The sequence below is a fragment of the Phoca vitulina genome, unplaced genomic scaffold, assembly GCF_004348235.1.
Source record: "Phoca vitulina isolate PV1807 unplaced genomic scaffold, GSC_HSeal_1.0 scaffold75, whole genome shotgun sequence".
NCBI lineage: Eukaryota > Metazoa > Chordata > Mammalia > Carnivora > Phocidae > Phoca > Phoca vitulina.
The window spans coordinates 2,428,685-2,453,293 of record NW_022589778.1 but is presented as its reverse complement, the minus strand read 5'-3'; the positions used below and the strand labels follow the sequence as shown (position 1 = coordinate 2,453,293).

The window sequence follows — 24,609 nt, the reverse complement described above, 5'->3', positions numbered from 1 at the left end:
CAAAAGCAATTTTTTTTCTGGGTCCTCTTAAACAGAACATGTAGCATAGTAAATAACATTCTCTCTTTTTTAAGATTTTTATTTTGAGAGAGAAAGAGAGAACGTAAGCAGGGGGGAGTGGCAGAGGCACAAAGAGAAGCAGGCTCCCCGCTGAGCAAGGAGCCTGATGCAGGACTCAATCCCAGGACCCCAGGATCATGACATGAGCCAAAGGCAGACGCTTAACCAACTGAGCCACCCAAGCGTCCCTGAATAACATTCTCAATACATTAAGAATGAACAAAGGAGAGATGCAAAAAAACTCAGTTTTCATAAGGGTAGTGAGTAAACCAGACTTATGACAGAATAGCAGTTTTCAGTCCTGACTACACGTTAGAATCACATTGGAAGATGACGAACACTTGCCAAGGCCTCAAACCAGAGCAGTAATAGACTCAGTGGGCTTCTCTGGAGATGAGGTTTTTTTAAGTTTCCTACATGAGTCCCATATGCAGTATGACACAATTCTGAGAACATTCTAAAAGCCAGGTCAAGGGGTGCCTGGGTGGCTCAGTCGTTAAGCGTTTACCTTCAGCTCCGGTCATGATCCCAGGGTCCTGGGATCGAGCCCCACATCGGGCTCCCTGCTCGGCGGGGGGCCTGCTTCTCCCTCTCCCACTCCCCCTGCTCGTGTTCCCTCTCTTGCTGTGTCTCTCTCTGTCAAATAAATAAATAATATCTTTAAAAAATAAAAAATAAAAGCCAGGTCAAGAAGTTTGGTCTTAATCTACTACATGAAAAGTTCTCTAGCAAGAAAAAGATACCAGTTTTCTCAATCTTTCATTAAATAAAAGTTTCAACGAATTTTAAAAATGTAAAAAAGAAAAAAGAAGAAGAAGAAGAAGAAAAAAAAGAAGAAGAAGAAAACAAAGAAGAAAAAGAAATGAAAAGTGGGAAAGTGTGTACCTGTAAATGGATCAACTCCAGCCATCGTAGTTCCCATACTGGCAGACCCTGGCACATAACGACCACCACCTAAAATGTAATAACACATCTAGTAAGCAAAGGTAACTGCAAATTAAAGTTCAAAATGCTCCTCTCTACATAGAATAACTTATTTTCATTATGAGTCACACTTCAGAATGGCATCTTTATATACATAATAAATGGGCTATAAATTCATTTAGAATAGTACCTGGCATATAGTTGGTGATAAATGTTAGTCTTAAAAGTAATTCTCAAATTACAAAATAAACATTAGATGCCTTATACATTATAATTACAGATGCTAATGAATTGAAAAAGCATTAGTGAATTGGAGAGAAGAAATTAAAAGATTCCCATAATGAAATGTAAACACAGGGTGCCTAGCTGGCACAGTTGGTAGAGCATTAGATTCTTGATCGTAGGGTTGTAAGTTCAAGTCCCACACTGGGTACAGAAAGTACTCAAAAAGAAAACGTTAAAAAATTAAAAACAATCAAAAAAATAAATGTGAACACTATTCTACTGAAATAGAGAGGATCAGCTAATACATAAGCAAAAAAGTGACTAGGTAAGATTTAGGGATGCTAATGATAATAGCTCTGTCTCATATTTGAGATCCTACTTGTGGATGTCTCATTGAAAATGGAAAGAAAGGAACATGAAAAACCAGTGTAGAGAAAGAATCAGCAGGATTTGGAGATGTTCAGAGTCCTGATCAGCCTTTGTGGGAAGAAGAAAGATGAGCTACTTTTCCAGCCCCTCTGAATTTAATATCTAGGCGTTGGTATAACCAGTGTAACACATACAGAAAAAGCAAACTATACAAAAGAAAAAAAAACCTAAACTGCAGATGTAAATAAATTAAAATAACGAAGAACACAGAATAAGAGGCTTTGTTGAGTTTTTACTAATATGCTAGGTAGCATGCTAAGCATCTTTTTAAAAAAGATTTATTATTTGTAGGAGAGAGAAAGGGAGAGAGAGAGAGAGTGTGTGCGCGCGCGCGTGTGTGTGTGCACGTGTGTGCGCGTGCGCGCAAGCGCGCAGGGGGAAGGGGCAAAGGGAGAGGGAGAGAGAAACCCAAGCAGACTCTGCTGGGGGCAGAGCCCAAGGTGGGGCTCAATCTCATGACCCTGAGGTCATGACCTGAGCTGAAACCAAGAGCCGGCTGTTTAACTGACTGCACCACCCAGGTGCCCCGCATGCTAAGCATCTTATATTATATACTCATTTAAGTATCAATTAGATACCATTATTATTACTATTTTAGAAGAAGTTTGGATAACTTGCCCAAGGCATTAATTATAAGGCAAAGTACGATCCTACACTTTTCTAAATGTGGTTCTCCAACCACGTGAGAGTCACCTGTTCAATATGCAGATTCCTAGGCCCACCCATAACAGCCTAGTGGTTCTCCAAATTGGCTTCTCTTTAGAAACTTATAGGGAGCTTTTAAAGTTACCTAACGGCAAAACAAACAACAAAGAACATTTAATCAGACTCCATGGGTGAGAGATCAGGGCATGAGTAATTTTTACCTCCTCACCAACCTAGTGTATCAGAATTATCTCTGTGGGAAGGACCTTATGAGTTAAACAAGCATCCCAGATGATTCTCATTAACATTAGAAGTTTGAGAAGCACATAAATAAGGAAAAGAAAAGAGAATTAAGATTGACCTTAAGCTGTAAGGTGAATGGGAAAAACTCTTTGCCCCAGTGCTACTGGTAAAATTGGGGGAATATATACTAAAATATATTGAGGGCTTAAATATAGTCCAGGCATTTTGCTAAACTTCACATGTACTATACCATTTAATTTTCATAACATCTCAATATGTAGGTGCGGTTATCTATTTTTTATAATAGTGTGGTTCAGTTATCCTAGTATGCTATCTTGCATATCTCCATAATCACTGAATCTTCGGAGTTACTGACATTGTGCAACAGTGAGACAGACGGCCCCAGGAGTTCTCTTGATTTTGATGGTATGCTTGAAGCTTCTTTCTGTTCCAAGAAAAAGCTGCTAATGAGATCTGTGAACTACGCTGTTCTAAGTTTCAGGGCATCACTATGTCTGAATAAGCCATCACCTCTTATCTACTCTTCAGATCCTTACTACCTTATTAAATTGCATTATGTCATCAAGGGTTTCCTTAATAGCCATTGTGCCATCACAACATTTAGCTGGATCTTGATAGATGGTGATTGTAGCATACTGGTTACCAATGCACAGGGTGTAGCTACGGGCATCTGGGCCACCAATTCATTCACAGGAGAGAAGAAGCTCACTGAGAGCAATTCACAACTTCATGATAGTGACTGAAGGTTGTGTGTTGGTCCAATCTATGGTTTAGACAGGAATCTATGTTGGCAAGGCCAGTGGATACCATAAGTGCCAAGAATCTCTTCCCAAATTGGGTATATTGTCCAGGAACTCTGGCTGATGATCCAACAAAAGCATCATAAAATACATCAAAAGCTACTCTGAAAACAGAGACTTCTTCAGCTGCATTAAAGTCCAAGCTTGGCAATTTTTTCCCAGTAGTGTTGATGCTGAGGCATGCATACCTTGGTAAATAAAGTCATTGTGAAGAGATACACCAACACTTCCAGGGCTTCACGAAGGCCATTAATAACATAGATTAGAAGACTAATCCTGGGTGGACTGTGTCCTTCCATGCTAAGGCAAAATATGCTTAAACAGACTTCTTGACTGCACCACTTCATCCAATATCAACGACTCACATGGCTCCTTCTTTGCTTGTGATCAGTAGAATCTCGCCAGTAATAGCACTCATGCTGTGTCTTGGTTGGTGGGTTCCCCTATTATCTAATTTCACAGATAAAAAAATTAGGCTCAGACAGGTTAAGCAACTTGCCAACTTCTCATAGCAAGTAAGTGGTAGAGCCAGATTTTGAACCAAGGTCTATCTGACTCTAAAAACTATGCCCTTAATGACTCTTGCTCTCCTTGCAGGAAGGACCACTGGAGAAAACGATGAGTTCTAATAATATGCTATTTAAAAGTCATGAGAAAAACTACAAAATACTCCAGGAAAAAGCAAAAATTAGAAGTTAAGGAAAAGGAGATCCATCAAAATTGGAATATAGATAAGGGAATTATTAATTATTAGATGATGTCTCCAAAATGTAAAGCCTTATATAATGCAAAATGCTACACATTAAGTGAAGAAAGCTATATTTATCAAAACTGCACCCCACCTGTAAAAGGATCTGCTGCAGGCAGTGTATTAGAAGATCCTGATGAAGACCCCGGAACATACCGACCACCACCTATGCATGCAAACAAAGGAAAAGCTGAAGTATGCCAAAATTTTGAATTTCATAAACAGCACAATGCTTACATTAGGAGACTCTAAGCTTGGAGAAAAAAATAGAAGAGTAAAGCTGTCACATGACAGTATAACAGAAATTAGTCAACATCTTATAGTACGAAAGACTACTAAGAAACTAAAATTTCGGTGATTCTCTAAGTTTCATTTTCTCAACTTTAGCACTTTATTAGGTGTTAGCCACTGCCTTTAAATATTAAAATAACTAAAAATTCAAATATAAAAGGAGATATTACAGGTGGTCTCTGACCTAAATAATATACACATGTAATCAGTTCCTGCTGCTATACAAATTCACTAGAATTCCTGCTGTTGCTATCAGAACCACAGGCATCAAATGTTAATCTTTTAGAGAACCCCTGAGTTCATTAACTCATGTGTCAAATAGTGCGTGCAGTGCTGGGGATCCAGCAGGGAACAAGATTGCTTGTATCCACTGAAGCTTACAACCTACTGGAGAAGAGAATTTTTCAAAGGCGATGAGTGCCACAAAGGAAAGAGATTTCCATTTATACTTTTACAAATGTGTGGTGTGTGTGTGTGTGTGTGTGTGAGTATATGTTTTGTTAGTACCTCAAGTGAAATAATCAGAGGTGTCTACAATAAGACATATGTAAAAAGTATACACAAAAGGATGCTTATGAAGTTAGAGATTCAGAAGAGCAAAAAAAAGCCAGAGCTAAGATTTCCAGATGGAGCCAGCTGCTCTAACATCTGTCTTCTGCTCCACAAAACAGCTGACACAATACTATGATCATGTGTTCACTCTTCTGTACTGTCTGAAATTCTATCAACAGAATACCCAGATAATAAATCCATTTTTTTTTCTGTCAAGTGCAACTATTGGGAGGGGTTACATCATTTATACTCAGTAGTGAGTCAGTCTGATAATTCTGTTTAAGTCAACATGCAGGTGACATTAGCTTTATTAGGTGAATGAGCAACGGAATTTTGAAATAGAGGAAGAGATAATTTAGTTAGGAGCATGAAGTATCTGTGAGGGAGGAAGACAGGAAGGGATATGGAATCCTTGTAAAACAAGGAAGAGCACTAGCACGTGAAAAATGCCATGAGAAATGACAACAGGAAAATATTAACAATAAAGTGCTAATTTCAGAATTTTATTTAGAGCTGGCCCTGTACCTGAGAAAAAAGGAAGCATTTTATTTCCTCCTGTACCATGGCCTCAGTTCCCAGGACCCAAAACTCAGGCTAGTACAACTAGTATTATAATCCATTTCCTAGGAAAAAGGACTCAGACTAATACTACTAGGATTATAATCTATGGACTGGTCTGAGAACCTAATACCATTTATAACATTTTTTTTTTTTTGCCCTTCCCTGCCTCCCCTCAAATCCCCATTTAGAACATTTTAGACACTATATATTATGTTATAAACAATTAACTTAAAAATGTGGAATACAAAGCACATGTAAACTAAAACTACCCATAGTTCAATCCTAGATTTGATGCCCAACTAACCAATTTAGCCTCGTGTGAAGAGAATTTGTTTACTAAAATTCACCAAAACACGTATTTTTAAAAAGGAGTAACTATATAAAGGAACTTCTGAGTTTCTTTTCATTTCATATGACTAAATTAAATTTTCGTGATTTAGTTTACAGTGTGGCTATATTTTTGAAAGGGAAAAGGGGCACCTGGGTGGTTTAGTCAGTTAAGCATCCAACTCTTGATTTCAGCTCAGGTCATGCTCTCATGGGTTGTGAGACAGAGCCCCGCATCAGGCTCAGCATGGAGTCTGCTTGAGATTCTTTGTCTTCCTCTTTCTTTGCCCCTCACCCCCCCGCATGTGCACAGTCTCTCTCTCTAAAATAAATGATAAATAAAATCTTGAAAAGGAACAACATATAACTGTTTCTATAAATACAGAATTACTATATGAATTTAAAGTAAAAACCTGCTATAGATCTTAGATCTTGGTTTTTATTTAAACAGCTAATCATAATGGATGTTTAAACACATCAAAAGCAAAAAAAAAAAAAAAAAATCAACCAACATTGTTGAAAGTACAGAAGACTTTCCTAACTTACCTGTAAAAGGATCTGAAAAACTGGTATTCCCAAGTCCTAACATTTGACCTTTTGTGTTATCAATAATAAATTTAGCCACCTGATCCAAAAACATGGGATTCAAATCATTCTTCTGTAAGAAGTTGTATGCAGTTAACCAGGGATCATCACTGACGTTATATGGCAATTTATATGATGGTCCACCTTCATTGACATCAATTGAGAAAACATAATCAAATTCCTTCAATAGGAATACAAAAAGGAGACAAATGATTACTAACTTATCTGTTCATATTAATGACATATCACAGATGTTATATGTCCTTTTTAAAATAATTATTATAACACTTAAACTTTCTCCAAAATGCAATGTTAAAATCTTCCACTTGGAATATGATGATTGATAGCAACCATCTACGTGTGTTGCAAGATCAGCGTTTCACTAGGGGTGGAGGCAGGGGATATATTACAACTACACAATTAAGGCCAAAGGAGGGTTTCTAATTGGTTGATCTCAAGGCCAAAAGTATTAGCTGTTACCATGCCCCACTCAGCAAAACATGCTGGCATTATAAGCACTGCTCTATAGGGGCCCTCATATCTTGTCAAATTAAATATAGTGAGGCACAAAGCATTAGGTGAAAGGTAGCACAGAAGCTCCTAATCCAAAATGGTTGGGAACAGTTTACGTATGGTAAGTACCCAAAGACAAACAGTGGCTAATCTATTAAATGCAGCTCCCCTACATGGAAAGAACTTTTTTACAAATCAATTTCCAGGCAGGGAAAAGAGGAAATCCTCTCCATAGAAATGAATTTTTAAATGTCAAACACCAAAGAAAATTTTATTAGCATGGGGAAAAGGGAAAAGAAAACCTTTGTCTAATGCTTTAAGATAATGGTAATTAGAAAGTAGAAGTTGACATACTTTCCCTTCATATAAGACTTTTCCAGATGTTTGCTGATTAGCACCAGATGAGCCAACAACATCACCAATTTTTATCCACCTCCCTTCACTAACACTCCACTGATAGGCTTCGACTTTCTCCCCATCTCTGATTAGGCGAGTCTGTCCTTCTCTAGTACCTTAAAATAGAACATTTAAGAATCAAAGGTAGAATAGCAGAGTAAAATTCAAAGCCATTTAGATTAAAAAAATTTAACTTTAAAATTTATACATAAAACAGAATATGTATTTGGTTAAATGAAAATTTTATTAAAAGATTTTACAATGTTACTCTACTGCAAAGTGGCCCAAAAGAAAATAATGGTTAAAAGGAACCTATATAAACAAAGGAAGGTTAAAAAAGTATGTTTCTACTAGAAAGAAGCCAGCTCACTAAAAATAAAACAAGTTTTATTACTGAATATCTTCTGCCAACATTTTCACTTTAGTAAATGACCCTCCATTCCTCTAGCTTTTCAGGCCACAAAGTACAGAAGAGTCTGATTCCTCTTCCCCTGAACTCCATGGTCAATCCTTCAGCAAATTCTATCTGTTCTATCTTTAAAAAAGATCTAGAAAACTATCTCTTCCTGCCATCTCCATTGCTACCCAATGGTACAAGCCACCATCATGTGGCTACATGCTGAAGATGGTGGTTTCCATCAGCCTGGGTCCCTGAGTGGCCACAAGGAACAAAACTGCTCTACAAACATGCTCAGCCTACCCTGCCATCAACTGAGCTTTGAATGTTCAACAAATAAACTTCTCTTGTATTAAGTCACTGAGATTTTAGAGTTTATCTGTTACAGCAACTAATGCTATCCTAAGTATTATATATTTCCTGACCATTGTATTTAAAATTACAAAACACCCCAACTCCTGCTTTGTTTCCCATGGTACTTATCATTATCTGACATACTTATATCAATACTTAGTTGCTTTTTAATTATCTGTCTCCTGTAGAACATAAATTTATGAGAAGAGAGATTTTTGTTCCTTTTGTTATTTGCTGCGTTCCCCAGAGCTTAGAAAAATGTAAAATATGGGGCGCCTGGGTGGCTCAGTCGTTAAGCGTCTGCGTTCAGCTCAGGTCATGATCCTGGGGTCCTGGGATGGAGCCCCATATCAGGCTCCCTACTTGGCGGGAAGCCTGCTTCTCCCTCTCCCACTCCCCCTGCTTGTGTTCCTGCTCTCACTCTGTCAAATAAATAAATAAAATCTTAAAAAAAAAAAAGAATTGTAAGAATATTAAAAACATGACAGCATAATGCATCAGTTCTCCAACTTTTGATTTCAAGATCTCTTTACCGTCATAAAAGTTATTCAAAAGCCCAAAGAACTTCTATTAATGTGGGTTATATCAATTGACTTACTGGATTTGAAATTAAAAATAAAAAGTAAAATATGTTCACTTAATGGAAAACAATAATAGATATATTACATATTGAATAATTAATATTTTAATGAAAAATAACAGTTTTAGAAATTTACTGAGAAGACTGGCTTTGTTTTATGTATTTATAAATCTCTTTACTGTCTCTCTTAATAGAAGACAGCTGGATTATCATACCTGCCTCTGCACTCAATTTGTTGCAATCTGTTGTTTTGTTTGAAGTATATAAAGAAAATCCAACCTCAAGCATATAATTGAAAGAGAAATGGCTAGTTTAATAGCCTTTTCAGAAAAATATGAATATTCTACAAATAGTAGGTCTTTAAAGGTTATACTTTAGAATCTGAAACCATATCAATTTTTTATGCTATTAAACACTGAAATCCATTGGTCTGTCTTACAAACTCCTGATAGCAGACACAAATTTTCCAAAATTTCAATTTTCACTTGAGAGTTTTGAATTTTATCTTTAGCAATAAATACTGTCAGTATTTTCCCTAAAGCGACATGGTCACTTTGTTCTTTTAAAAAAAAAAAAAGTCTGCCCCAAACCCAAGCTTGGATTACCAGTTAGTTGTTCTCTGAAATAAATATGGCATTCCATGAAAAAGTTCAGCCTGCAACTCAAAGGAATGCACAAGTACTTATTCTCGAAACACCATGGTACTTTGGAGTACTTTATCTGTACTTTACATTTTGTCAACTAGAATATTAACAAAGACATGCACTAAAGGGTTGAGATGCGGTGAAATTACTTTTTAATGCTTCATCAAGGGCATTCTTATGGGCAAATGGCTTTTTATTTTAACTGCACCTACATGCCCGTGAAGAGCACAACAACTACAAGAACAGTCTGGTGTCACCGCCTTGATTTCTATACTGAGGAGCCAGCAGTTTTGGGGTATTTTTTTAAATCCACCATTGTTTTTGGGCCATAAGTGCAAATGTTAACACAGTAGAAAAGTTAAATTAACAGCTTAGTGTTATAAAATTAGTTTGACTTTATGGACATCCTGAAAGAGTCTCAGAATTCCCAGGGGTCCATGGACGAAGTTCTGAGAACCAGTGATATAATGGATCAGGCATATTATCTAGATTTCATTCGAAATAACCACTGTCCTCTGATTTAAACTCAAATGATCCCCAACTCGTTAGGCAGACATTGCTTTATTTGAACTCATTTTTATTTTTAGTCTATACAACCTCTCTCAGAGAATCCAATCAACCAAAAGGTATTAAATGAGTGACTTTTTAGTACCTATATATGAGCTAAGTATTAGGAGATTTATTTAAAACAAAAACAAGATTCCTGTTTATGAGGAGTTTAGCTCAAAGTCTTTAAAACTGTGAGACAGAGGCAAGAACATGGTTTCTCACAGTGGTTAAATATAACAGTAAAAATTCTAAAAAAATCCCTATATGGCAATGAGAATAACACTTAATGACTAGCAAAACAACCTCTTTTTTCTTATCATTCTAATTATTCCAAAAGGCAAACATGGTAGCATTTTTTACTACTACCTACACTGAAATATTTACCAGGTTCATTCAGATGTTCCCTCCCAGGAAGCTGCTCAGCATTAATGTCTCCTAAATCACCAGTTTTAGAATCAATGGTTGCCTGAGAGAGTTCTTTTTCAAAAGCCTTGATTTCTTCAGCACTTGCTGTCCGATCCTCTGATTCTGTAAACACTCTAATAATACCATCACTATAAGGAAAAAACAAATTGATTTGAAGTCACTGCCATAGTGCATGAACATTATCACTTCTGAATGATCCAAAACAAAAATAATCTGTATTTGTGAATATGAGAAACATTACTATGTATTTATGGCTGAGCAGAGCCCTATGCTGACTTCACACACTATCCTCTGCTGCTTTCTAAAGCCATGTTTAGGGTAGAAAAAGGATAATTTAAGGGAAAAGTCACTGACAAAGGACAGAGAAATAGATATTTGACACAATTTTGAATTCCAAGTTAACTATTTACCATCATAAAAATCTAGAGACATACACCTCAAGTCAATATTACATAGGTACATGAGTATAAAGAAGGGCAGTGGGTTGGTTTACTTTACAAAGGATTCAAACAGCCAACACAAAGCTTAGAAAATAGCAAATGCTCATTATCTGTCCATTCAGGAAACAAGGAGTCTGTCTTTACTCTGATTAACTAGTGATGTAATCCCAATCAAGAAAAAACCAGCCTCGCCTTGGACTAGATGGTAACCCCAACCTCTAGTTTTGGGTAGGAGAGGCAAGTTAGTCACTTTCAAATGCACTAATCCTGCCCAATTCTACAGAGAACTTGGTTTCTTACTTAACCTTCCACTAACAGGAACTTCACCTTTTCCGTTTGTTTATTTTTCTTCAACTTTAAATATGCTTGGGAGGAAAATAATGAAACCAACAAATCTGCACTTGACCCAGCCAAAAAGTAAATCACCTCCTTTATTAGGCCCTCCATCCCTTATAGCTGCTGCTTTCTTTTTTTCTCCATCTTCCATGCCAGATCCACTGGCATGACTGTGGCGTATCCCCAACTTGAACCTCAGAAGTCTAAAACTGAGGTCCTCACCTTCTATACCAAACCAGTTCTCCCACTTACCCAATTTTATTAATGCAATCACCAAAAGTGAGAAGCTTTATGCTTTTCTTTTATCCTTCTTCTGATCATCCTTCCTCTGCAATATCTCATATTTTGGCCTCTTATCTATTAGCACTGTGGGGATAACATTTCATAATGGCACATCCCTACTACTGTAACTGCTTTCTAAATTGTTTTCCTTGGGAAGCCTGGGTGGCTCAGATGTTTAAGCGTCTGCCTTCAGCTCAGGTCATGATCCTGGGGTCTTGGGATTGAGCCCCACATTGGGCTCCCTGCTCAGCGGGGAGTCTGCTTCTCCCTCTGCCTCCTCCCCCTCCTCGTGTTCTCTCTGTCTCTCTCAAATGAATAAATCTTTGACAAAAAAATAATAATAAGCACTTATTATTTAAAAAATAAATAAATTGCTTTCCTGCCCACTGTCACCACTAGTTAAATCCAACCTATGTATGTAATTAATTTGCAGGTTATGCTTTAATTATGTTACTACTTCAAAAGCCAGAACCTTTACCTCAAGCACAGAATCTACAAAATGCCGGCATTCAAGGCTTTCCATAGTTATGCTCTGCTTTACTGCCTTATCACCTTATCAGCACTCCCCACTATTCCCCAGCATGAGTCCTCCACCGTTTTCCTTCATTTCCCACATATATCACTCTCGTGCCCATGCCACACCTTTATTTATACCATTTGTTTTGATAGAAATTATCATTTCCCTTCTTACTCATTACCTTTCAATATTCAATTCAAATTTCTTTTTCTTCAGAGAGTTTTCCCACACTAATCTCTACCTTCTCCCATTTCTTTCGCATTCAATGTTTTGACTGCACGACCTGCAGTACAACACCAGTGTAACATATCATGTATCATTAATGTAAAAGTTGTCATGGCTAGTACTGTTTTTTCAGTCCAGAAATATACATACGGTCTCCCAATTCACCTGAAATTCTCTTATGGCCTATCTCTGTGCACTAGAGAGGCTATCAAAGGCCTAGACATTTGATTTTTTTTTTTTTTTAAGATTTTATTTATTTATTCATGAAAGACAGAGAGAGAGAGAGAAGCAGAGGGAGAAGCAGAGGGAGAAGCAGGCCTCCCACGGAGCAGGGAGCCTGATGCGGGGCTCAATCCCATGATCCTGAGATCATGACCTGAGCCGAAGGCAGACGCTTAACAACTGAGCCACCCAGGCGCCCCCTAGACATTTGATATTTATTGACTGACTAGAATATAAATACCTCGCACCAACCACAATGTCACCATTGTCTAGAACACAGCAGCACCATATAGACTGAGCTGGAAGTCGGATTGTTTGAGCACATTCCCCATGTTTCCAGATTCTCAGAGATCTGTCTTCTGCCGTTGTTACAAAATCTAAAATTAATGAATATAGGAAAAATTAGTTTGAATAAATAAAATTAAATACATGTATTACATATCACCCTCCCAGGTAGGCATAAGAATTTTTTTTAACCCCAAACTATTTTAAAATTAGTTTTACATTTTATGTATTTGTCTCATATCATTTACAACTTCAAAAATCTCATTTTCTATATTTCACACTTTACATACCATACACTTTGCACCAATAAATTATACAACGTCTTTCCTCAAATACCCAAAAACTTTTTGACATAACCATCAAATGTGAATTAATATAAAGATGATCACACAATTTTCTCCTTTACGAGAAGATCCTTAATGAGATAAAACTACTAAATTATTCAAATCACAGTTAGTAAACTGATAATTAGCGCTTCTACCCCCAACACAAGAATGGAAGGGAACAATGCTTGATATAAAATGTAAAATTTTTAATATATGCTAATCTTACCTTTACAATTTGGAAAGACAGATATGCTATAAATATAATTGGTATGTCCATAATATACTTCAAGACACTCGCCAGTGATTTGCCACCTTCTAATACTAGCATCATTTGCACAGGAAAGAAATTCTGTTTCACTCAAAATTGCTAAACCTCTTACACAGTCTTCGTGCCCTGCATGAAAGAAGAATAATATAAACCAGTAAGATGGATGACTTCATTGATGGATCTATGCATTTAACTAACATTATAAAACATATCAGTGAGTAGTAATAACTGATTTTCAAAGTAGAGAAAATTTTTTTCTGTAGAAAAGCCTGATAACCAAAATTTGTATTTTAGGTTTGGCAATATTTTTTATTACCAACCTTCAGAAGTTATTTTACATTTATCTTATCTTCTCCACATTATTTCCTAAAGCTTTTCAGAAACAAGATTCTGATCCCAACAATTCTTCCTTTTTACCTGACAATTCATTTTCAACTTTTCATCCCCAGTAACAAGAGTAATTCATAACATACAAGACATTCAAACATGACAAAGAGGAACAGCCCCTAAATTTCTCAAAACATAATACTGAAATTAATAAGGCACTAATAAAGATTAAGAAAAATTAATTATAAAAAATATTTCAATTATTTAAGAATTTGAAATAAAAACCATTATAGAAAAGTAAACTTTATTAAAGTATAGAAAGAATAGGTTAAGAGAGATTAATTTATCTGAAACCACACACCTAATGGAAAAATTAAAACAAGAATTCAAGTTTCCTGCCTTATAATCCCACTTCTTTTGATCCAACAAATCGTAACTTCTCCCCTGATTCAACCAAAACACAAATATAAAACCAAACATCACTGCTTTATCAGCAGAAACATTTTATAATATATACAAATATAAGCATTAAAATGATACCATAAAAACTAATGACCATTTTTTTCATAAGGCAAGATTTTATGGCATAAACTTCATTATTCTTAATTATGTAACTAAAAAATACATATATTCCATTCATAAAAAATTTTTAAATGTTTTTATTTATTTTTTAAAGATTTTGTTTGTTTATTTGACAGAGAGAGACACAGCGAGAGGGAACACAAGCAAGGAGAGTGGGAGAGGGAGAAGTAGGCTTCCCACGGAGCAGGCAGCCCGATGCGGGGCTCGATCCCAGGACCCGGGGATCATGACCTGAGCTGAAGGCAGACGCTTAATGACTGAGCCACCCAGGCGCCCCTAAAATGCTTTTAAAAACTTCGTAAGACTCAATTTCTTTCAATATAAATTGAGGCAGTGCAGAAGATATTACTTTATTTTTTTTAAAAGATTTTATTTATTTATTTGAGAGAGAGAATGAGAGAGAGAGAGAGAGCACAAGAGGGGGGAGAGGGAGAAGCAGATTCCCCGCTGAGCAGGGAGCCCGATGCAGGACTCAATCTCGGGACTCCAGAATCATGACCTGAGCTGAAGGCAGTCGCTTAACCAACTGAGCCACCCAGGTGCCCATACTTTTTTTTTTTTTAAGGACAGAACATTTTCTGAAGCTGATGACCTAGTAAAGGAGATCAGGAATCAAAAATATTTTCCATGTTCAGTATTTGCTGCTTTAGATTAGCTACTGAAGATTAATAACAATTTGATAACATATATGTATGGAAGCAGGAACACAGTGATGCTTAGTTATAATTTGTCCATCTATAGATAGTTTTATCTGCACAAAGGGACTTCTTGAAGTATTATCCAGACTAGTGATCAACTTTGAAGGATAAAATAAATAAAAGAGAGGAAAAACAACTCAAAAAAATTCACACCAAAAATTTAAGTGCTCCACAAATAAATCAGCAATACCAGTATCAGTCAGCAGATGCCTCAGTGCAGGAGTTATTTAATAGGTGAGGTTCAAAAGGACTACCCATCTAAAATCCCAACATAAGCCTGAAATTTGTTATTACTAAATAATGTATTTCAGTATTCACAGAAGAACTAATGATGTCTTCCTCTATATATGAAATTAACAGCAGTGACCCACCATCAATAAGGCTTATGCTTGAAAGTTTCACGCTGAACTTGTTAAACCAAAACCAAATTGCATACCATATTATAAGCTCATCAAGTAGCCACTGGTTAGTCCACATCTAGTTGTTTTATGAGAGGTTTCATTATGTCTTTTAAAAGATTTTAAATATTAGTTGTCAGAAAAGTTACATTACCCAAATTAAATGGTTCAAATACACTGATGTTTTTCAAATACCATTTTCAAGCTTCTAAGCTTTTGAGAAAACACCATTGGAGTGAATATGAAGTGATGAGACTAAAATGTTGTCTACTCTGATCTTACCTGAAAAGGTCCTCTCACATCTCCCAGCTTTCCACAGTTTAATAGTCTTGTCTGCTGATCCAGTTAACATTAAGCCCTGCTCAGGTAAGATCTTTACTGCCCATACTGCAGCTGTATGACCCTGTGAGTGAAATGGGAATTAACCCGAGTTGCCACAAAAATCATCACATTTAATTACTATGTAGGACATTCACACAGAACTACTACAGTACCTGTAAGGTCATCATGCACTTGTCATTCAGCCAGACTTTAGCAGTGGTGTCCCAGGAGCCACTAAGTAATGTCCCAAATTTTCCAGATGAAAGACTACAAACTAAAGGGGGAAAAGGCATTAGTTAATACAATGTCATATAGAAAAATGTTCAACCTTGCTAGTTATTAGAGCATTGCAATTTTATTTTTTAATTTTTAAAAAAGATTTATTTATTTATTTGAGAGAGAGAGAGAAAGAATCTCAAGCAGACTCCACACTGAGCATTGAGCCCGATGCAGGGCTCAATCTCACGACCCTGAAACCACGACCTGAGCCTAAACCAAGAGTCAGACGCTTAACCGACGCTGCCACCCACGCACCCCCAAAGCACTGCAATTTTAAAAACACTTTTTGAACTGAGTAACGTGGTCAGTTAAGGCTTAACTCAATGGAGATGAAGAAGAGTGCAGTGATCAAGAGCAGACTCTGGGCCAGAATGTCTGGACGCAAGTCCTAGCTGTGCTATTTACGGACTGTCTGACCAAGGGATAACCTCCGATTCCTCATCTGCAAAATGAGAGAGCAGGATCAAATGGGTTGTACAATGCCTTCTGGTTACAAAAAACTACATAGAAAGATAATGCAAATGATTTTGAAATGCTGTTTATAAAAATATTTAATTAAAATGACAAAAAAACAAAACACTGGGGCTCAGCTAAATATTCAATAGCAATGGAAACAGGTAATTAAATGTCTTATTATCTTAATATAAAATTATACAAGCTAAAAATTAAACGTGAAAAATTATCTAAAAAAAAAAACAAACAAAAAAGACAGAGTTCTGATTAAAAATGGCAGATTGTTGGGGTGCCTGGGTTGCTCAGTCGGTTGAGCATCTGACTCTATTTCGGCTCAAGTCATGATCTCAGGGTCCTGGGATTAAGCCCTGTGTCAGGCTCCACACTCAGTGGGGAGTCTGCTGGAGATTCTCTCCCTCTGCCCCTCCCCGCAGTCATTCGCTTGCTAGCTCGCTTGCTCGCTCTCTCTCTCAGATAAAAAATCTTTCAAAAAAATTTGGCAGATTGTTCACAGTAAAGCTATCAGTGGTATTAATTTACAAGGACAAAGAAAACAGAACACAACAGATTTAGCAAAATGGAGGAGATTATAATTTAAACACCCACAGAGAGAGATTAGAAACGAGTGACTCCCCCCAGGGAACTCTCATGAGACTCAATAAACAGCTACTAGGTTCGATGGAGAATGGGGCTAAGCAGAGGACTTGAAATGCTAGATCTCTCTTTTCAGCCTACAGTGTCAGGAAAGCACATCCTCCCCCACTGCAGGAAACTGGAGGTTTATTCTCTGGAGGAACTGAAGCACAGTTTGCACATTCAGGTAACTGGGCAAAATAAAGGTCTGGAATAAGAAGCCCCATGAAACACAAGGGAAATAAATGGAAAATCTACATCCCCTTCTTCCACAGTACCAGCAACCAGGCATATATTCCGCTCCACCCAGGCAAGAGACAGGAGAATTCTGCTCTGGAAGACTGAATAATGCTAAAGACTTCAGATAAGGACATGTGAGAGGGTATCCCAACCTAAAGGTCAGACCACCACCAGTTTGCCTTCTAATGAAGCCCACCAATCACCAAGCTCTATCTATACAAGCTAAAAAGTTTTCAGTTTACTTCTTTATACCTTATTCTTAAATATGAGCAGCCAATTTAATATCAACAACCATTTAATCAAACTGTCCAACATGAAAGAGAAAAATCCAAACAAAGAAACACAAAAATAAGGGGGAAAGGGCGGGGCAATCCAGAAGAGACAAATCCAACTTCAGGAAGAAAAAAAAAAAAAAAAAAAAAAGTGGGCGCCTGGGTGGCACAGTTAATCAAAGCATCCGACTCTTGGTTTTGGCTCAGGTCGTGATATTGGGGTCATGAGATCAAGCCCCACGCTCAGTGTGGAGTCTGCTTAAGACTCTCTCCACCTGCAACTCCCTCCTCCCCTGCACTCCCTCTCTAATAAATAAATCAATTTAAAAAAAAAAAAAAAGGAAGTAAGAACACATAAAAAACAACAAAAAACGAATACTATAATATTTGCAAATAGGTAAGATATTATATAAGAAAAACTAGTGACAGTCGGGGCACCTGGGTGGCTCAGTTGGTTAAGCGACTGCCTTCGGCTCAGGTCATGATTCTGGAGTCCCTGGATCGAGTCCCGCATCGGGCTCCCTGCTCGGCGAGGAGCCTGCTTCTCCCTCTGACCCTCCCCCCTCTCATGTACTCTCTCTCTCTCTCTCATTCTCGCTCTCTCAAATAAATAAATAAATCTTTAAAAAAAAAAAAAAAAAGAAAAACTAGTGACAGAACAAGAAAAATAAAAGCTAAAAGTAGAAGAACCAAACCAAAACTAAATGGCTCTAGAAAAAAAAAAGTCTCTCCAGAGAATTAGACTAAAAAGACAAAGACACAAGAAATGAAAAAGTTTAAAAAGTCAGAAAATAATTTCAGAATGTTCAATATCCAACGATAGGGATTCCAGAAAGAGATAACAGAGGACAGAGCAGAGAGGACAAAGAAATAATACAAGAAAGATTCTCAAAAGTGAAGGACATGAATGTCTAGATTCAATGACCCCACAAAGGTGCCAAATGAAAGGCACTTTCAGAGACAGAGATGCACTGTGAAAATCTGTAACATCAGAAACAGAGACGATCCTACAAGCTTACAAGGGGACTAGAAGTGTGTCTCACAGAGAAGACGGGAAATCAGAACAGCATAAAACTTTTCATTTAACACCATACACTAAAGGCCAATAGCAATGCCTTCAAAATTCTAAGATTAAATGGTTTTAACACAGGATTTTACATCTAGCCAAATTAACAACCAAATGTAAGGATAGAATAAAGCCATTTTGTAATATACAAATATATTTAGCCCCTATGTCACAGCTTTCTTAAGAAGCTACAAAAGTTAAGTTAAAAATGACAAAAATATGAGAATTTTTTCTAGGAAATATATTGGCAAAGGGGAATCCAGGGCTGTTGTCTGACACTGAGAGAGAGGTGGGTATGGTCTGCCTACACAGGGGAGAGCAAGCTGAATAACTGATAACGAGAGGCAGACTGTGGTGCCCGGCCCTTTCTGTGCATGACGTCAGGCACAGCCAATGATGCACACATTAGTTAACAGTATGAATGGAGGCTGACACTTTCAGGTATATGCTTTTAAGAGTCAATGCATTATTAATCACATTGCCCTTTCACTGCTACACCAAACTCCTGAAGCACATAGAAAGAGAAAGCCCCCACCAGCCTGGGTCCCTGAGAAGCTCCAAGAGCAGATTCCCCTCCTTAATCCACGATGAATATGTACGGTGAGTGAGAAATACTCTTGTGTGATGAGACTGAGATCAGGGAAGTGTTTGTTACTATACCATATCTTAGCCTATTCTGACTCATTATGTGTTAGACTATTTGAAACATGTTATAGGCATTTAGGAAACTTCCTGCAACCCTTGTAAAATATCAGTTACAGTTATACAGAAAAATATGGAAATGAAAAAAAGGGGTTACTATCTTTAGGAAAAAACAATTTTTTACCTGGATAGGAATATAATTTAGGAACTATATATGCATTGATTACATTTAAATAGGCATTCCCCAAATTTTATTATCTACTTTGCTCCAGAAAAATTTTAAATGACTTTCATAAACATATACAATATAATAAAATTAAAAACAAGTAGAAAAGCAAGTAGGACAAAAGGAAAATAGTATTTGTATGTAAAATATGAAGTTGTAAACAGGTGCTGGTGTTGGGCTAACCTTTGCTTAGTGATACTAAAAGATATAGAGTCCTTATCATGTGCCAGACACCATAAAAAGTACATTACATTCCACAAGAACCCCAGGAACTAAGTGCTATCATTCCCATTTAACAGATGAGGAAACTAAAGTTCAGAGAAATGAAATGATTTTAATCTTTAAAATGAAAAATAAATTAGTCAGGAAATAGACCTGGTTATTGGAACAGAAAATATCTTCTGTGTGTCTGTAAAGTATTACCCATGCTTAGTCATAGGGACAAAGACCGAAACAAATTACTGTACCCATAAAAATGATTACTGTATTTGAATATTGAAGTCAAAGTAAATTCTTCCATTTATGTGAAAAGTTGCTTTTCAAGTAATTAAAAATTTTTAAAAAATCAACTTAAAAGCTTATGCATCATCAGTTGTTCTTTAAACTCAAATGTCCAGAAGAGTAGTAAATTTAACCATTTGATTTTATATTAATACATTATTCATGAACCAGTCTAAAAACAGAAAACCATAAGTTACCAGGAAATGGTTAATTTTTAAAAACTTTTTTCTTTTGGATAAACTTATTTCTCAGATAATAATAATTTACTTCCAAAAACTTATACCATATATTTCCTAATGGATAATAGTGAATCAAGCTGAATTTACAAAATAAGTTTCAGTTCTTAAATCTGTGGGAACAGGAGGTTCTTTCATAAGAAGAATTAGCTACCAATCTTGATAGCTGTAATCGGGAATGTTCTTTATATTCTCTCCGAGATCAATGCAACATGTAATTCAAGAGAAACATTAGAGAGCTCAGAAAGTTTCTTAAAATTTCTTTCAAGATCAGGCAGAAAGAACGAATAACAAGATAAATCTCTTTCAATAAGTATAGGGAGCATTCAGCTTTGAATAGGTAGGGGAGAAAAGCCTTAAGATATCACATAATGCAACGTATTACTTAGAATCACAACTTATAATGTAACTGGGAAGTGTTATACATATAATATCAACTAAAGGTTAGTACTACTTTACTATTTAGAAAATAAAATTTGGGCTAGAAAACTGACCAAAAAATGACATAAGAATGTCAATCATTAATTTCTTCAGCTATACTCACTAGCATGCTATGGGGTGTCAAAAAAGGAAAAAAAAAAAAAAAAGCAAGTAACATTTGGCTTCTAAACCATCAAGCAAATTAACAAAATAACAAAAGATTACCTTATGATAAAGCAGAAATAAATCAGGCAGGAAAAAATACCCTACAAAACTGAAGCAGTATTTTTTATTGTAGAGATTTCTATGAGATCTTATAATACCTTAAAAGATCAAGACAAACATGATTACATAAAAATTGACTTTTGCATTACAAAAAATGTGCAGGGTAAAAAAGATAACAAACTGGGAAAAAATTTGTAATTGTATCAAAGGCTTAATAACTAATTAAGGGCTTCAAATACGGTCAGTAACCCTGTATTAAATGGGCAAGAGTTTTTAATATAGTTCACAGGAAAAAGAAGGGTAAAAATCCCTTCCATATATGAAGATGCCCCCCTCCATGAACAGAGAGATGCAAATTTCACTTTTCACTTATCATTTTGGCAACAATCCAAAAATCTGACAACATACTCTATCAGTAAGGGAAATAGGGACTCATATGATGTTGCTGGAAATGCAAAAAAAGTTACAACATCTAACGAAGGGATTCCGCAATACCTAACAAAACTACATGTGCACTTACCTTTTGATCCAGAAATGGATATTATACCTAAGTGACACTTCCAAAAGAAGGAAATGACATATATACAGAGCGACTGATCATGGCACTAACTGTACTAGCAAAAGATTGAAAACTCAGATGTCCATCAATAGGGGACTGGTTGAATAAGCTAGAATCACCACAGTACCGCTAGCTAAACAGTGAATAAAAATGCCACTGTAAAAACGAATGAAGAAGATTTCTATATACTATAATAAAGAGATCTCCAAGGTGGTAATATTATCAAGCAAAAAGAGGAAGGGCAGAAAATTTCATACAGTATGTTATCTGTTTATCTTTTACATATAAAGGGACAATATAAATATACATACATATCTGCTAACAAAGTTAAAAAATATAAGGAAAGGAATAGTGCAAGAAGGCAATACAGACTAAATCTAGACTTCTTTGAATACACCTTATTGTTTTTTCCTTTGAAACTATATATGTTTTATAGAATTATAAAAGAAGATTACGTTTAAAAAACTCCTGTTGAGCACCATTCCAGCCCAAACTGAGGTTTCTAGTTATTATTGCCAACTGAAAAAACAAAAGCAAAAACCACAGGGCTTCTTGGCATAACAGCTGATTTCAGGTCTAGAAGCATAAATGCATAAAGTGAACCTGGAACATTCTGTAGTACCAAAAGCAAGGAAGACTGCTAAAGGTCTTATCAAAAGCCCACAGGGGCCAATTTAAAGAGGTATCCAATGGCCAAATATGGGACAATTTGAGAATGAAAAAGAAAAAAAAAAGATGCTAGGAAACCTACTCATTCTGAAACTCAGTAAAAGAGCATTTATCCTGCCTTCCCTGTATAAGTCTCCCATGTAACCAAAGAACTGATATGAGAAAATTCTATATTAAAAAAATGCTAGCTATTAAATGCAAAAATAATGGTAGAATTAAAGTACAATGATTTTGCAAATCTTAATGCAATACTAGATCTGTGTGTGATCATCAATACATGCTAAAAACCATTACATAAAAGACTGATGGGAATTTAAAATGAATGAATGATACAACACTTGAACCTACTAATTAATCTTAACATCACAGATATATTAAGTGCCTCTTAATGTGCTACAACAGAAAGTGCACAATACTACCTATAATGTGTATTTGCCAAGAACTTGAATCTGAATCTGATTAAGCTTCTAGATCTAATAGCTTATAAGACACACAGGGGATTGAGGAACATGTAAAAAGAAACAATAAGGCTTTAATAAGCAAAGTTCAGATTGTAGGAAATCCTACAGGATAAATAAGCTGGTTTCAAACACAGAGGGGCAAAAAAGGGAAAGAAACCCATAGATTAAAAGACATGTGGACCTTAGTTGGGTCACAGTTCAAACACACTGTAAAAAAAACTTTTATGAGACAACTGAGTGTAATTTGAGCCTTTAAGGGGTACTTGATAATAAGAAATTAGGTTTAATTTTAGGCATAATGATTACTTTAAAAAAAGGTAATTTGTATCTTTTAGATGGATCAACAAACTATGCCTGTGGGGCACCTGTTTTTGTACAGTGTACAAACTAGGAATGGTTTTTACATTTTTAAGTGATTGAGAGAAAAAAATTGAAAGATATTTCCTGATACGTGAAAATTATGACATTCAAATTTCAGTGTCCATAAATAGAGGTTTATTGAAATACAGACATGCTCATTCATTTATTTATTGTCAATGGCTGCTTTTGTACACAATGGCAGAGTTGAAAAGTTGTAAAAGTGACCATATGGCCTGCAAAGTCTAAAATATTTACTATCTGGCCCTTTACAGAAAAAGTTTTCCAAACCCTATTTTAGAGCTACATATTAAAGTATTTACAAATGAAATAGTATATTGGAAATTTCCTTTAAAATAATGTTGTGGAAGAGGGGGTAGATGAAAACAAGATAGGCCATGTGTTGACAATACATATAACGCTATGTAAATACATGGGTGGAAAAGAGCATTATTCTCTTTTATATACAACTCGTTATAAAATAATGTGTTTCTACTCTTATATACATTTCAAGACTTCCTTAATAAAGTTTAAAAAGTCTGTATCACTCTGTATTAAAGATTTCACATATACACACACAAAACATCTTAAAAATTTTTTAAGGGAATTAAGTTTAAAGTGTTGATGGGCCATCCTACTTGCTTACAGATCATATTTGTTACACAAAGTAAGTACACATACTGCACTGATTAATAAGCATATCGTTTTATAACAAAGAGCTGTTAAGCCACACACAAATCCAGGAACATCAGACAATCAGAAATATACACAAATCACAGAAAACAATATTCAAAAGTATTAAATACTCTTCAGTTATGATACCAAGGCCCTAAACACATTTGTTCTCGGTCTTCAATTTGCTGCATAAATACAGATATAACAACCAAAGGATGAAGATATACTTTTAGTCTTCCTGAGCATATTAATTCCTTGCACAAAATAGTTGAAAAACCAAAACCACAAAGTATATTAAAATTATATAGCTTCTTCCTTTTACAACTGAACACTTTATTTTTTACACGTATAAGCATGTCAACCTTTACTGATGACAACAATAAATCTGTAACAAAGAATTTACAGAATGATGATGATCCAAAAAGGTTTTCACTACCAAGCCATATCCACAGGTAAAACAAACATAATAAATAGTACGGAATGCATATATGTATTTTATTTTCAACAGGATGAAACTTCTTCAAATAGAAAAAAACCAAAGCATTATACTCACCAGTATTCTTATGACCTTTCAGTATATAAAGTGGTGCTGGACTTTCCAGTGAGAAAATGCAAATATTGTGGTCATTTCCTCCAGTGGCAATTAGTCCATGAGGGTACATGTCACTTGAAGGTATGATGCATACACAAGATACAAAATTGGAGTGGCCACTCATACAGTGCATTTCTGTAAAGCCCCTGTTAGGACTAGAAAGACATGGTAATTAATAAGATATACATTCGTTCCCTGATTTAGCATAGGACATGAGATAAATTGTCAAAGTACTTGTTTTCTTTTCTTTCATTGAGAAAAGTATGTTAATTAACAAAGAATAAGGAAGGAAAGGGAGGGAAACGAGTATCATAAATGGCTTTTTCTCATATTCCATCTTTATTTCCATTCATCCATGACTGTTACCCTCAGAAATCCCTAGTGAAGTGAAACATTCATGCAATTAGGATAATGGAATCTATAATCAATAAGCCTTAAACACATTGCGGATATTTTCACACTATGAAACGTTAACTTAGTACCCATTAGTGTAGTGTGTATAAAATAGCTAGACTATCAATCATTTTCAATATACAAACTACGGGAATATAGGGATATAAAAAATGACTGCTCTAGGGTATTAATACCTATTTTAGGATTAGAAAG

General features: G+C 35.9%; 1 protein-coding gene across 2 annotated transcripts in view; it reads right to left on the bottom strand.

The window, feature by feature from the left end:
- The window catches only part of PLAA (phospholipase A2 activating protein), a 37,111-nt gene that overhangs the window by 6,303 nt on the left and 6,199 nt on the right, over nucleotides 1-24,609 (bottom strand). The window contains exons 2-11 of one of the 2 annotated variants that reach the window (XM_032393658.1): nucleotides 23,965-24,158; nucleotides 15,671-15,771; nucleotides 15,459-15,579; nucleotides 13,130-13,297; nucleotides 12,534-12,669; nucleotides 10,229-10,398; nucleotides 7,279-7,436; nucleotides 6,373-6,592; nucleotides 4,190-4,261; nucleotides 946-1,014 (exon numbers count right to left, since the gene is read on the bottom strand). In XM_032393658.1, coding sequence (XP_032249549.1) covers nucleotides 946-1,014; nucleotides 4,190-4,261; nucleotides 6,373-6,592; nucleotides 7,279-7,436; nucleotides 10,229-10,398; nucleotides 12,534-12,669; nucleotides 13,130-13,297; nucleotides 15,459-15,579; nucleotides 15,671-15,771; nucleotides 23,965-24,158 — 1,409 coding nt within the window. The remainder of the gene's footprint in view (nucleotides 1-945; nucleotides 1,015-4,189; nucleotides 4,262-6,372; nucleotides 6,593-7,278; nucleotides 7,437-10,228; nucleotides 10,399-12,533; nucleotides 12,670-13,129; nucleotides 13,298-15,458; nucleotides 15,580-15,670; nucleotides 15,772-23,964; nucleotides 24,159-24,609) is intronic. The other variant, XM_032393659.1, reaches the window with a different exon arrangement.